General features: G+C 39.9%; 1 protein-coding gene across 1 annotated transcript in view; it reads right to left on the bottom strand.

Annotated features, from left to right (window-relative positions):
- The window catches only part of lrmda (leucine rich melanocyte differentiation associated), a 207,333-nt gene that overhangs the window by 15,044 nt on the left and 177,481 nt on the right, over positions 1-14,808 (bottom strand). Inside the window, exon 6 of the mRNA XM_085369800.1 lies at positions 14,067-14,151. Within this exon, the coding sequence (XP_085225926.1) occupies positions 14,067-14,151 (85 nt within the window). The remainder of the gene's footprint in view (positions 1-14,066; positions 14,152-14,808) is intronic.

Raw genomic sequence — 14,808 nt, 5'->3', positions numbered from 1 at the left:
GAGGTATAGAGGAGAAGGGGATGAGATTTCAAACCTAATAGGAGTGGGATGTCATCTCAGGGCATAGGAATTAATGAAGCCAAATATTATCGACTGCACATCACGGCACTAATGTCCTTGATTTGTTCACTGTATTTGTCAGGATTACCTCGCCATACACTAATGGGTAACAACACATCACAATAGAATCAGACTGTGGAAGCGATCCCTACAACAGTACAATAATAACAATAATAAAAAGCTATACTGCACCCCTTCAACTATTGTATACAAAGTGCAAATAAACTGCTGTTGCTCGAGCTGCTCCTGAGCCAAAATGTCACCGTGGGTTAGTGACGGCAGGAAGGACAGATGCTGATGGCTGTGCTATCGCTTCTCTCCCAAGGTTATCTTAATATCATCTTTTCGGCTCTCTTATTACAATCTACCGCCTGCTATATAACAGAAAAACACTAATCTGGGTGATGGTTCAAAATGTTCTCTTTTCACTTGAAAATAGTGGCCACTATTATTTACAGGGAGATTATAATTTAAGGAGAACAAGGGGGGGAGGGGCTAGTTATTTCAGTAAAACATAGACCAAAGGGCAAAAAACAAACAGTTGGCTAGCTCTGAGACACTGCATGTCAGGGTCACAGTGGAAACATGCAAACATAGAATCAGACCGCCAGATATGTTTGTTTCACTTTATCCAGCAGCATGCCCTCCACCCCATCTCAGTTATCCAGCTGTCCAAGTCCTTAGCTCAGAACCGCTCCTGCAGAAGATGCCTAAAATGGTACAGAGCGGCTGGCCAGTGTTGCCAAAGGTTATGCGTTAACACTTGCTAATGGTGTCAAATTGTGAGACATATTTTTGCTTTCTTTAGAAGCTCTCCAGGCACTAAACACTCACATGCACAAAAAATAGCTCCTGTTTATTCGTGCTTTCAGCGTTTTCAATCAGTTTATTGACATTCTGCTGCATTATAGCAGTTCATAATTTCAGCAAATACACAAAACCAAAAATATTTTTTTTCATCATATTCGGTGTGGTTTGAAGGTTTAGGTTTGAGTACATGTTTATCCTTTACGATAGGGATGAAGCTGTGCAACAATCTGAGATAAATGTATGTGTCTGAAAAAAAACCCAGTCAATCCAATCATCTTGCAATGCAGCGACGTAACATGCCAGAAACTATTGACAAATCAAATTATGATGGTGAAATAACTTGTCCGCTCATATTACAATGACAGGGAAACCTGCTCTGTCTGTTTAAAGGGACCTAATAAGAAAATGAATGTGACAGATTAAAAGGTTGTTTTGGACTTCCTAGCATTTCAGTGACCCTGCTCTTTTCATTCTGGTTGAGCTGAGATGTTGAAGCCTGTGCAAACCATAAAACCCACTACTTCCTGTAACCTAGGGCCCCTTTTATATTTTAAAAGAGATAAAATGCATGTCAGTTCTACAAAATAGCACTGACATTCATATCCAGTTGACCTTATGGACTTCAAGGCGGGGCACAAAATCTGTGCCTGTTTTCGGCTCAGCCTTGACACCATTCATTCAGTTGGAGAGTGAATCTGAAGTAAACAGAAGCTTAGATCCATAGCACAGGAATCCCGGCATATGGGATAATGGCCTTCTCTTCTCTTTACAAGCAGTTTTCACACAGCCCAGTGCAATGAATAATCTAAATGGCACTTAATGTGAGCTATGCTGATACTCTGACAATAGTTTGTGTTCAGACATCACAGCTTAGTGTCTCCCAATTGTGTATTGATGCTTAGGCAGTTGAAAATAAATCACAGGATTCAGCAGAGTGAATCCAGAGAGTGAGAAAACAGTTTAGACAATCGCCCAATGGAGCTTACCATAATTGACAGATGAGTTCAGCTCTTTTCACGACAATAGCTCAGAGCATAGAGGGTACCTGGGAATGACATTGTGTGTGTGTATGGACAAATAATGCTCCAGAGGAAAAAGAAAAGTGCATCCATGCAGACCTGGAGTTGTTGTATTATACAGGGTGGGCCATTTATATGGATACACCGTAATAACATGGGAATGGTTGGTGATATTAAAGTCCTGTTTGTGGCACATTAGTATATGTGAGGGGGCAAACTCCTCAAGATGGGTGGTGACCATGGTGGCCATTTAGAAGTCGGCCATCTTGGATATAACTTTTGTTTTTTTTTCAATAGGAAGAGGGCCATGTGACACATCAAACTTATTGGTAATGTCACAAGAAAAACAATGGTGTGCTTGGTTTCAACGTAACTTTATTCTTTCATGAGTTATTGACAAGTTTCTCTTTGTTCACAGCCATTGACATGTCGAAGAGGTTAACACGTGAGGAGCGGATCGAAATTGTGTTGATATCTGGTGAATGCAGTAACCGGGTCATTGCAGCAGATTTCAATGCAAGACACCCTACAAGACCACTCATCTCCCATGCTACAGTTAGCAAACTGCTTGCTAAGTTTCGTGAAACTGGTTCAGTGTTGGATTTGCCAAAATGTGGACGCAAGAAAACTGTCACTAATGAAGAAACATCAGTGGCTGTCCTAGCTTCATTCAGCAAGAGCCCACAGCGTAGCACTCGCCGCATGTCACTGGAGAGTGGCATTAGTCGAACATCCCTTTGGTGGATATTAGCTACTCACAAATGGCACCCGTACAAACTCCAGCTACTGCAGCATCTCAACGAGGATGACCCAGATCGGCGCACAGAATTTGCAGAATGGGCAAAACAAAAATTGAAACAGGAACCTCAGTTCACGCAGAAGATTTAGTTCAGTGATGAGGCAAACCTTTATGTGAATGGTGAAGTTAACAAACAAAACCACCGCTATTGGTCTGGCACTAACCCACATTGGATGGATCCCTCCAAGACTGTTGGAACAACAAAAGTGATGATTTGGTGTGATACAGTATATGGGGTACAACGATAGTGGGTCCATTCTTCATCAATGGAAACCTCAAGCCCACTGGATATTTGAAATTGCTACATGATGACGTGTTTCCCACTTTATTCACTGAAGCTGGCACGTTCCCTGAGTTTTTCCAGCAAGATGGTGCACCAGCATATTATGGGTGCCAGGTCCGAGCATTCCTAGATGAACAGTTTCCTGGAAAGTGGATTGGTCATCGTGGGCCAGTTGAATGGCCCCCAAGGTCTCCCAATCTGACCCCCTTAGACTTTTATCTTTGGGGTCATCTGCAGGCAATTGTCTATGGTGTGAAGATACGAGATGTGCAGCACCTGAAACTACGGATACTGGATGCCTGTGCTGGCATTTCTCCTGCGGTGTTGCTATCAGTGTGTGAAGAGTGGGAGAAGAGGGTTGCATTGACAATTCAACACAATGGGCAGCACATTGAACACATTTTATAAGTGGTCAGAAACTTGTAAATAACTCATGAAAGAATAAAGTTACATTGAAACCAAGCACACCATTGTTTTTCTTGTGACATTACCGATAAGTCTGATGTGTCACATGGCCCTCTTCCTGTTGAAAAAACAAAAGTTGTATCCAGGATGGCCGACTTCTAAATGGCCACCATGGTCACCACCCATCTTGAGGAGTTTGCCCCCTCAAATATACTAATGTGCCAGAAAACAGGACTTTAATATCACCAACCATTCCCATGTTATTATGGTGTATCCATATAAACGGCCCACCCTGTACTATTATCACTTTAATATATCAGTAATGTAAATATTGCAGTCTTTTAGTAATTCTGTTAGTGCTTCAATGAATTGACTATAAAAAAAATCCCTTGAAGATCTTCATGGAGACTATGAAGAGATTTCAATGTGTCTTAATTGTGTCAATTAAGACACATGGAAATCTCTTCATAGTGTTGTTGTGCCAACAGCACTAAAGTAATCTACCCTGTAGTTTCATTCCTGTAAAATGGTAAGGACTCCTTTTCTAAAAATGATGGCCTCTATTATTAACAAATATCAAGTGTTCGTAAACTTTTAAAGAAGAATTGAATTATATTACAATTTGAGAATTATTTTTGTAGTTTTGCAGTTCCATGTCGGTGAATAAGAGTGCCACTCTAATCACTACACTGCTAGGATCTGGTTATGCATTGGTTAAAATGAAAAGAAGGGAGAATTTCCCTACGCCATATTTCTTTATATTTTGCTTCAAAGGAGTATGAGGTCATTTTTAAAAGTAGTTTTGACCAACAGTTCTTCAGGCTTTCTGAAGATCGTTGAAAGTTTGTGTTTGCACCTCGTCATGTTCAGGTTCTTGTGTGTTGACGCACCTAACACTGACCTAAAAAAGCACCTATCTCAAAGGGTTTGTTGTGTCTATACATAACAGATTTATCAAGGAACCAAATTGAAATTGTATCTTTAGAAACTTTGTTCCAAGCATTCTGATGCAGAAACACACAATTCTTTTCCATATCTTTAGTTGGATCTATGAGAAAAACATGCTGTATCTTGGTATGGTGTGCAGTGTGTCTGGACAGATCTTATGGAGTGATGAATTCAAATTTGAAATATGTCAAAATGTACAGAGGAGGTCAAGAGAGAGGTACAATAGTATGTCTCTAAAGCCAACTTTGAAACGTGGTAGAGGCTTTCTCATGCTATGGGGCTACATTTCAGCCAGTGATGTTGTCAAAATTTATCATTGCAATAACATCTGGAGATACCAAGTGGATGACTGGGAAAAGCTTCATTTTTCACATAGTGCACATTATAAGTACCAGCATGATAGAGAATGGAACAGAAGGCAGCCAACATCCAAAGAAGAGCTTTGAATGTCCTTCAAGGAGCCTGGAGAACTCATTCTGAAGAAATGAAAAGAACTTCCCATCACCTGCCTGAGAGAGTTAACCCTTTAAAACCTCCACCATGAAATAACTGCCAGAAATCTTTACTTTTTTGATAATGAAGTGTTTGTTTAACCTTAAAATTTGTAAAAATATATCAAATTTTAATCTGCATGAGTTTTAATTTGTATCACATTTTCTACATAAGCCATAGTTTTGCAATTTAGTCATTAGAAATGTGTTACATCATTTTTTGAGGGTAAAAAAAAGTCACGCTGATGATGTAGAAGTCTCAAAAACTCACAAAAACACGTGTATCAAATACGATCGATGGGCTTTAGAGGGTTAAGGCTGTGAAGAATAAAGGTAGTCATACCGAATATTGACTTTCAAGCTCATTAGAGTTGTACAAACTCTGTTTTTGCCTTAGATACTGTATTTCCTTGTATACATCTTTCAATAAAGTGATGGCTTTTGCACAGTACTATATGGAACACTCTGTGGAAGTCTTGTTTTTATTGCTTGAAATTGTGCTGAGTTTTGTTGTATACTCAATATGATAAATTTTAAAAAAGATCATTAGCCGTATCAATGTTTTATTGCACTTCAGAACCTATTCTCAAGCCAGAGTTCACCTTATGCTGCTGTGTGGCCTCTTCTTTCACCAAATATTAGCATTTCCATGTTGTGTATAGCTATGTTAAGATTCCTGACAGAAAGCTTCACTGATGTAGCACAGCTGGTAAGCCATACAGCATGATAAACTAGCTGCTGAGTGAATTGGAATCTAATTTGTTTGAGCCATTAACCAGACTTGCATTAAAGCATGTTTTGATCTTGAATGATTACCGTGCGCGATCAGTTACCCTAGAATTAGCATCTACAGCAGACTTAAAATATAATTGATTAAAAAACACCCTGATTAAGATATATGACGCCACATAAACTGAGAAGGTAAGTGTACTTAACAAATACTGTATTGTTTTATATTAGCTGATATAAACTATGAGACGTTTTGTGTCTCTGTTTAAACATCCCAGGTAACGTGCAATAATTACAAGGCTACAAGGCATTGTTCTGGTCTGATCCTGTCCCTTTTAGAATGACAAGTTGTCGGCCATCTGCTTGAATGTTAGTAGCTATTCATCAGAATGAAGGGTAGCGAGCCTCCCTCAAGTAGACAGACTCAGCCTGCTCACTGAGCAATTTGTTTCACGGGGTACTGACACAGAAGAAAGCTTGTGGACCCAACATCCATCCTGCTGCAAAAATATCCAAAACCATCTGGCAGCTAACCCCCATCCTAAATTACCATGATGGACTCCCACCTTTGGAAACCATGAAGGCTCCAGAAACCCGCTCCAACTTCTGACTGAAAGTACGACTTGAAAGCACTGACCACATCTCAGTTGTCCCCAACCACAGCTACAAATCATGGTGGAAAATGAATAGTGTAGTTGCATTAGAATCAGAGTTGATTGTTGCAGGCCTATCCACTTTGGATGATTTATGTTCTGCTACCTTCCTGAGAATGACCAGTGCAACTGGGAAGTAAACCAAGGTCCAGAGGACTTGCAGTATATTTTTCCACGAGGGTTGGGTCTGCTTGGCAGAAACTCATGTCCTTGTCTATTCTTCTGACATATTAAGGGAAGCAGCCAAGAAACATACGTCTGTTTGTGCTTAAGAAAGTTTTAACGGGTAAGCCCAGTTGGGTTTCTATCATCATAAATAACAAAGGTTTGTCTGCAATAGTCACGGACTATAAAGATTTAGGAGACTCCATATTTTCCCGCTGCTGAGAAAGTGGCTCAAAGCTTGTAATAATCATATTTCAATAGTGATGGGTGGAAAGTATGACTTAGCTTTTTTACTCATTAAAAAGTAAAACAGGTGCTTTAAAAAATTGCAGATTAATTTGTGACATTAATTGTCTAACATTAGTGAACTCTTGGTGGCATCATAATGAAACCACTTCAATCGCTTCAGACAAACCAAATCCAGAACTTTACTTTAACTTGACTGAAACAACCCTTATTAATGCAGAATATCAGAGAGGGAAATGTGTACTTTTATACCAATAGTTAAAGGAACTAACAAACAAATATCTTGGAATAGTTCAGAAGCTGACAGTACTATCTTTCCACTTTAAGTTTCTCCTGTATACGCCCAACATCAGTTTAAGAACTCAAGACACTCGGGAGACTCTCCCAGCTACATCAAACGGCAAGGTAAAAACAATAGTGTCACTGACATTTCCCCAAACCCTGCACAAACAGAATTATTCACACACTGAGAGGAGTGCCATCAGATAACGGAGAGATAATGACACTTGGTGGAAGGCAGCTTTCTCAAAGCAGTTTAGAGCTGGCGTGTCACAGTTTGGCAGTTAAGCCTGTCATGGAAGTTGAGGAGGTTATCCTGGCATTTTAATCTAGCCTGCTTCTAAGGGAGAAAATGTAGAGGTGATTTCCAGGGCTAGTAATAACAAGGACAGGCCTGCCTCCTAAAAATGAGCTCTCATCACTTTGGATGCGGACAGCGCTGTGCAATGCGAAGCCGCGATGAGGGATTGCAGGCCCAGTTTGCCTCGTCCCCTCTCGCCTCATCCATCTCCATAGGCTGGCTTAAATGGATATTCATGTTGCTGAGCCAATCCACTCCTGGGAGGAATAATATCACATCATCTGACTCAGATAAAGGAAATAGAGCCTGTCCTATTCAGGGGGAGTATATAGTACTGTGATATGCTGTGATATACACCAGGAGCCTCGCTGCCAAAAAGTAGACTGATGTGACCGCGATGGAATTTTCAGAATCTTGTACATTTGATACGCGTTTAGAAGCAAAAAGAGAAATATCGAGCATTTACGACACATTTTTCTACTTACTTTTTGTTTCCAACTACAAGTAAAGAGCCATTTTTAACAGGAAAATGTATTAAAGGTATTTATTTTGTTAAATTACAACATTCAAAGGAGTACACGTAATGTTGTGCCTTTTTAAATAGAATATTATTACTGATAAATATTCAATTCAATTCAATTTTATTTATATAGCGCCAAATCACACAATAAATACACATGTACTTTTTCCTTTTGTCTTTTAATATCGTAAGATAAATTTTAGCCTAATAAGTAGAGAACACTGTATTACATTGTGAGCAAATTATAAGCGTTACTATGTAATGTATAAATTGAAGGCTAGTTTTAGCTGTTTAGCTATATTTGAGATGAAATATAGCAAGTACTCAGGGGCGTAATTTCCAGGGGTGTTAGGGGGGTTATGACCACCCCCCCAATAATCAGATCCAACCAATATAACCCCCCTAATGAAATTAAGAATTAACTTGCATAAATAGGCTGTTGATTTTCTTTACTCATTTCAGGTATTGCCAGCAAAATAGTTGCATGTTTAATCATCTGGGAATTTACCCAGATTTATTTATTTATTTAGACAGAGATCTTGACCCCCCCAATGTTCAGCACAAAGTTACGCCATGCAAGTACTTCTAGAAAATTTGCATCGCAGCACCACGGTACAATATCTTACATTTCGACATTATCTGTCCAAGTAGCTCCCGAGGCTAACACTGTGCATGGTCATTTAAACAAAGGGGAACATCTGTTCGACTGTGTCAGTTTTGTAGCTGGATTTTGATTTACATGACAACTTCCGAGATGGCAACAGGACACCCAGTCATTACACACTAAACTTAAGACACCTCATCAGCTCACCAACTGGCAGACGCTGCAGAGAAATAAAACCTTCATGAAGTGACGAGTGCTTGGGAAACACTTTTATGAAGTCAGTACCCGGGAAGAAGGCCATGTCTTTACTTTGTTAATTTACTTTTTAGAGTTTGGTGCAGAGGCTCGGTATATAGCTGCCAGCTCACTGTGTGTATATATATCACTCTCTGTAACAGCATTTCATCATCTGTCCCTTCTCATTGATGTTGAATGCACACTTCAAATTTTGTTTGGTTTATTACAAAAGTTTATAGAAAGCAGCTCTGCAAAGGACTCTCTGGGACAGTCTTGAGGAAAAGATTACACTTTTCCCTTTCCATGTGGCTCATTTTAGTTGTGTGGGGGCCAAAGCAAGTCTTTGTGTTTAAGAGTGATGTTTATCAGGGGACAGATTGTCCTGGTATAATCATTACGGGACTGAGTGAAATGTCTTGCAGAGCACGTATGTCTAATGGGAAACGTCAAAGCTTTGCTCTGTGTTTTCTCACTAAGTTCCAGAGAGGATGTTTCCATACTTTCGGAACATGTGGCCCAAACCAGAATGGAAGGACTGTCAGCTGAAAGAGCAGAGTCGTCATTCTATCTACAGATTGACATCGACCAGAACTAAGTTATCACTCAAGATAAGCACGGAAAAAACAGCTCGGTGCAGAAAAACCTACGGGGTTAAGAAACAGATGTCTGATGTAATGCCAGTTAATTTAGGAAGCAATTTCATAATCAGCGGAACATGTTTTCAAAACAGATTTGCATTCACAACAGCATCTAATCTAAGCACTTATAGAAGATACAATCAGCTCTGGTTATTACACAAACAACGATAAACAGACATCGGGGTATATCTATTTTTTTCATTTTAAAGCCGTCAAACTGATTTTTACTTTTACCAAGTGTGTTGTACAGAGGACATTAAGTCATCAGTCAGACAAACAACCTTTTCCTTCATAATGACAACAGCTAAGTTTCAACACTAGCAGTTTAGTCATCCATTAGTCATGTATCCCATCCAGATGTCTGATGGAGGAGAGGAGGGGAGGAGGAGATAGCAGCAGGTGTAGATCTCTCTGAGCCCAGCTGAGCTCTAAAAGGCAGTGCTTAGCACCCACAGCTCTGTCATCTGGCCTCTCCCCTGTCTCCACCAGCCTCTCGACAGCCCATTCCTCATCATTTACCCCTTTTTGGCAAAGCCCAGAGCCCTTCTAATGGGCCACTCTGAATGCTTCCAGATGTTTGTTTATTTGTTGTGCAGCAACTGTAAAACAGTTTACTCTTAGCTTGGATCTGTTCCCGTTGCTCCATTTCGGGGAGGAGTGCCGAGGGAGCTGTGGGGATTGTAGCAGGAGCTGCAGTGCAGATCACCTCGACATGTAACAAAAGCGAACTTCTAAACAAATGCGAGGTGCCCCATGAGTATCATCAGAAAGGAGGTTTTTTTTTCTTCTTTGAAGGCTGCTTTCCTCTGGGGATTTTAATAACAGTTGTGCACCATTTAAGTTACATACATACAAAGTAGCTGGAAGCAGGCCCAGAAAAGCGAGATTAAAAGGGCCCAGGGCTCATACTGTAAGGCAGATACCAGGTGGGGCTTTTTTTCTTGATCTATTTACTTGGCTTGTACAGAGACATCCCCTTCATTTACAGCTGTCACTGCTGAAGGATGGCCCAATCAGATTTAATCTGATACATGTGAAAAAGCAGCTTCTAGTGTCTGGCATATTTATTGAATTATACAAAGGAAATGAAAGGCAGTTCATTAAAATTTCTTCTGTGCACACGGATACATCAATCAAGTCTCAAGCCTTACTTTTTTTTTTTTTTTTACATACATACCTCTTAACTACAGCTATAATTAGATCTATGAAATCAACATGTAAATCTGACTTCAAAATGTGCCACCTCAAGAAAAAGACAAGGTGGTAATAAATAACTCAGCACATTTTTTTTTCTTTTCCAGGCTGAAATGATACATCTTCACAGTAAGACACAAGACTGCATCGTGTAATTGGCTGTGTAATAGTGTAGTATAGACCAGTCTTCATGAAGGCAAACTATACTTTACACTGAGACTCCATCTTGGACTGTTAGATTCAGAGTCGAGCTGACAGTTGGACCAGCACTGAGAGTTAGAGCTAAGGTGACAGTAGTGGACGATCCTCGGGCCCCTCTGCCAGACTATGTACTCCACTCTGTGTCACGCCTTCGTCAAGACACACTAGAGCCGCACACTATCCTCCTTCACTTTGCCTTTTGTCTAGTTTCCTCTCATTCTGAAGTCTCATCTCCTTTCACTGTTTAAAGCTGCCCCTCTTCCTGATTTCCCCGTCCTTTCCCCCCTACTTTCCTCTCTGTCTGCTGTCAGATGTCTATGAAATTACGATTTAGATTTCACTACCACAGCAGCAAATGTTTTTTCACTACTCTCCCCTGCTCTTCTCTCTGCTACCTTGTTTTATTCCGTGTCCTTCACCAACCAAGACAGGAGCACAGTTTCCACCCCTCTGTCCCTGGGCAGTGACCTGCCAGTGCTGCCTTCCATTGGGAGCTCCTAGCTGCTGTAATTACCTCTGCCAACCAGACTCTGGGGCTTTCAAACAGGTAACACGGTGGAGTAGTTAGGTGCAGGGGGTTCAAGGGAGGTAAGGCGGAGTGTTTCTGAGACACCGTCGGAGCGATCTCAGATACGCTGCTGATATGGCCGCTATTTCTGGAGTCCGGATAAAACCAAACAGCCTCCCGCTTGCCTCTCTATTAAAAAGACCACACCATTAACCCAAACAACTACTGTCACAATCACATACCGCATAATGTGTACTTTAAAAAGCCAAAGCTGTTGAAGTGCATTTTTTATTCAAGTATTGATTGTGATTCTCAAGATTAAAGCATAAAGCAAACAGGCTAATCACATGGCACAAGAAGCAGCAGTTGCAGTGGGAAAAGCACGATACAGAGTAAGACCAGAGTGGCTTACTTTTGCAACAAATTTTGAACAAACATGTAGCGATTTGTTTAATTTACCGTGTGTGTTGAAACAAGAGTTCTGCAGTGATTTGCACAAAATTATGCAGCGCATTGTTTCAGCGCTTTTGTTCATTTACTGAATTTACCTCAGCACGCATTTGTGTGGAATTACTGTCTCAACCATTCTGTTTGTTGTAGCGCTGCTTTGTCACCACTTTGTTCTCTTTGAATGAGGAGTTACTGTGACCGTTTCCCACACATAGAGAAAACTCAACTGTGTTTGAGAAGAGCAAATAAACGGGGGGGAAAGAAAAAAATAAGAGCGGGGGTAGGGGCTCGACGAGGCAGGGACACGAAGAGGAGGTGAAGGGCGAAGACGAGGGCTGTGTTATCTAAGGCTGCAGCGCCGCATCATAAAAATAACCAATGGAGACTGTCACTGTTACTCTGATCTCAGTCAGAGGGGAGAAATATTTCATGTGGCAGGTCCCCTCACCTTTAAATGAGTTGTTCTTAGCCAGGTCTGATTTTGACAAAGCACAAGGCTCTTTCTGTCCTTACTTCCGATGAGAGCTGCCACCATCCTGGCTTTCATGACATAGATCTGTCCTTGGCACCATTAATGTGGATGGAGGTCTACTCTACTGTATATTAGCCTAGAAGCACTCGCAACTGATAAGTAATGCTACTATAGTGGTTGTCAGCTCATCACAAATATCTTGCAATGTGACATCATTGATGAATCTCTCAAGCATGAAGTAATAGTTAACTACCCTGAACCCTGAAATAGGGTACTTATTAAGCCAAATGAGTTATTAAGCCAAACTTATCTGTTAATTCTGCTTTAAACAACTCCACAAAGCCAAGTCCAAGAGTCAGGCTTACTTAAATCTGGGTTTCCATAAAGTCTATATATAAACGTGAATTTGGAAAATAGAAGACACTGCTTCGCATGTTTATTTTCTTTTGCAAGACATGGAAAAACTGGTGGCTGACTGTGAAATTTTATGTTTAAAATTATCTTTATTATTAAACTATCAGCACGCATCCTCTTATTGCTGCATATGAAGGCCCACTGTCTGCATCTTGGATATAGAAACATCCCACAGTTTTTACAGTCAAATGAATCGAAAACAGAAGCCGTATCGTTAGGCCCTCCACTATGAACTAGGTTGACACATAACCTGGGCTCCTTACCCACTTTAAAACACAGGTTTAAAATCCTTGACACAAATTTGACACGGACTAAAATTTTGTCTAAAACCATCAGCTCTGATGCTTTCTGCATGCTTTTGTTACATGTAGACTGGACTATTGTTATGCACAGTATACTGGAGTTAGTAAATCATTTCTTGCTTGTTTAAAATTAGTCCAAAAATGCAGCAGACAATTACTGACTGAAAGAAAAAAAGAGAGAGATTGCATTACTGACACTGGCTTCCTTTGCACTACAGAATCCAGTATACAGTGCTACTGCTTGCATTTAAAGCCTTAAATGGTCTTCCACCTCCATATGTTGTACATATGCTGGATCCATAAGAGACTGCTCATCTCTGGAACTGTGGCTGAAGCATAGGTTGTGTTTATGTTACTTTATGTTAATAGCTGGAATGTGTGTATAGAGGGCATTTTAAGAATTTTACTTTTGTTTCTGGTGGTATTAAAATAAAATATATTCACTTCCTTTATTTAATTCAGTTTAATTATTAAGAAAACCACTAAATTGTCAAACGAACTGACTAAAATGCAAATTTGGTTTTCCTCACTTTACCTTCAACCGGTCACGGCAGATGAGTCACCCTCCCTGAGGCTGGTTCTGCTGAAGGTTTGTTCCTGTTTAAAGGGGAGTTTTTCCTTCCCACTGTCACCAAGTGCTTGCTCATAGGGTGTCATTGTTGGGTTATTTCTGTATTACTGTAGGGTCTTTACCTTACAATATAAAACACCTTGATGTTACTTTTGTTGTGAATTCATGCAACAACAAAAAAAATGCAAGTGGAATGAATTGAATTAGTTAATTTTGGTTGCAGTAAATCATTTCAGCTGATTACGGGATAATGACCTGTGGGTATGATACGTATAATAATATTGAACTTGACTTGTTTTTTCTCAAAGTCTCAGCTGAGTATCTGGTACAAAAGCAGTAGGTGGCCTTCGCCATTAATTTAGAGCAGTGTGTCGTTTTAATGAATGTGTTGTATTCTTTCTAGAGTGCAGTGTTTGATGTTAAGAAGTTGCTACATAATTACATCAACATACTACACTGGGTCAATATGAGGCCTAATCAATGTCTAGTATCAACAGATCAAGGATGCTTCATTCTGTTTATGTACTGCATGCTCCCACGCTTACACTCAGATCAGAGTTAGCTGAGATTACTCAGATTTATTCCCACTATCAACACATCACACAGATGAGAAGAGATCAATAAGAATAGATAACTTCAACTCAGTTTCAAGTTCAATAGATTCCCACTCTCTGCTGCTGTTAGCGTTATGACTCATTTACATAATCTATAGAACCAGGATCTCAATGTTTCTTCTTAATTTTGAAGAAAATAAATATTTTTCTTACCTTTGTGGGTCATGGGATCTCTGGATCCTCGCGGTAGAGGCGAATAGGGCAGTGGATGGCTCTCTGATCCAGCCTCATTAAGTGACTAGCAGAAAAGGAATGTAGAAAAAGAATTAGCTATAAAGTTATAGCAAGCAAGCAGCAAACCACTGCCACATGGTTAAAAAATAATGCCATGTGGCAGTCTTTGTTCTAAAGTTCATTTTATTTTATTTACATTTTGTGACAAAAAAAAATCTTCTCATAGGGACAAGGTTTAACAGCATGGATTAATCACCTTCAGTGGTGTTTTCCTAATTTAACTTATCCGTTTATATTATACTAAGATTAAGGGCTTGCTTTGAGTGTCAGTCATTTCTCTATAGCTGCTAGCTGACCTCTGGGTGAGATTGCTGCTAATTTGAATCCCCAAACTGGACCTTTAAACCCTGTTCATGGAGTCGAGTCATTTATAATGGAATTATCTGACAAATCAAATAGATTGCTATGTGGTATATTATGCTAACAGATCTCTGTGTCTGTCTTACACCTGTACTGATACACCTGTACAGAAAGCGATTCAATCTTTGTAAAATCACAATTTGTTGATGTGACACGTTTAAATGCAACAAACACATTAGGCTTCATAAATATAATCTTCAAACCAGAGACCAAAACAACTTTTCTAATGAAGTCTATGAGAGGACCTGATGACACCTGATTTATAGCATAACCTAATAGGGAGGTTTTAACATTCACCCAG

Source organism: Diplotaxodon limnothrissa, linkage group LG13 (assembly GCF_057381915.1).
Source record: "Diplotaxodon limnothrissa isolate DT_005_m linkage group LG13, D_limnothrissa_male_GT1.1, whole genome shotgun sequence".
NCBI classification, from domain to species: domain Eukaryota; kingdom Metazoa; phylum Chordata; class Actinopteri; order Cichliformes; family Cichlidae; genus Diplotaxodon; species Diplotaxodon limnothrissa.
This window is presented reverse-complemented; position numbering and strand designations above follow the sequence as displayed.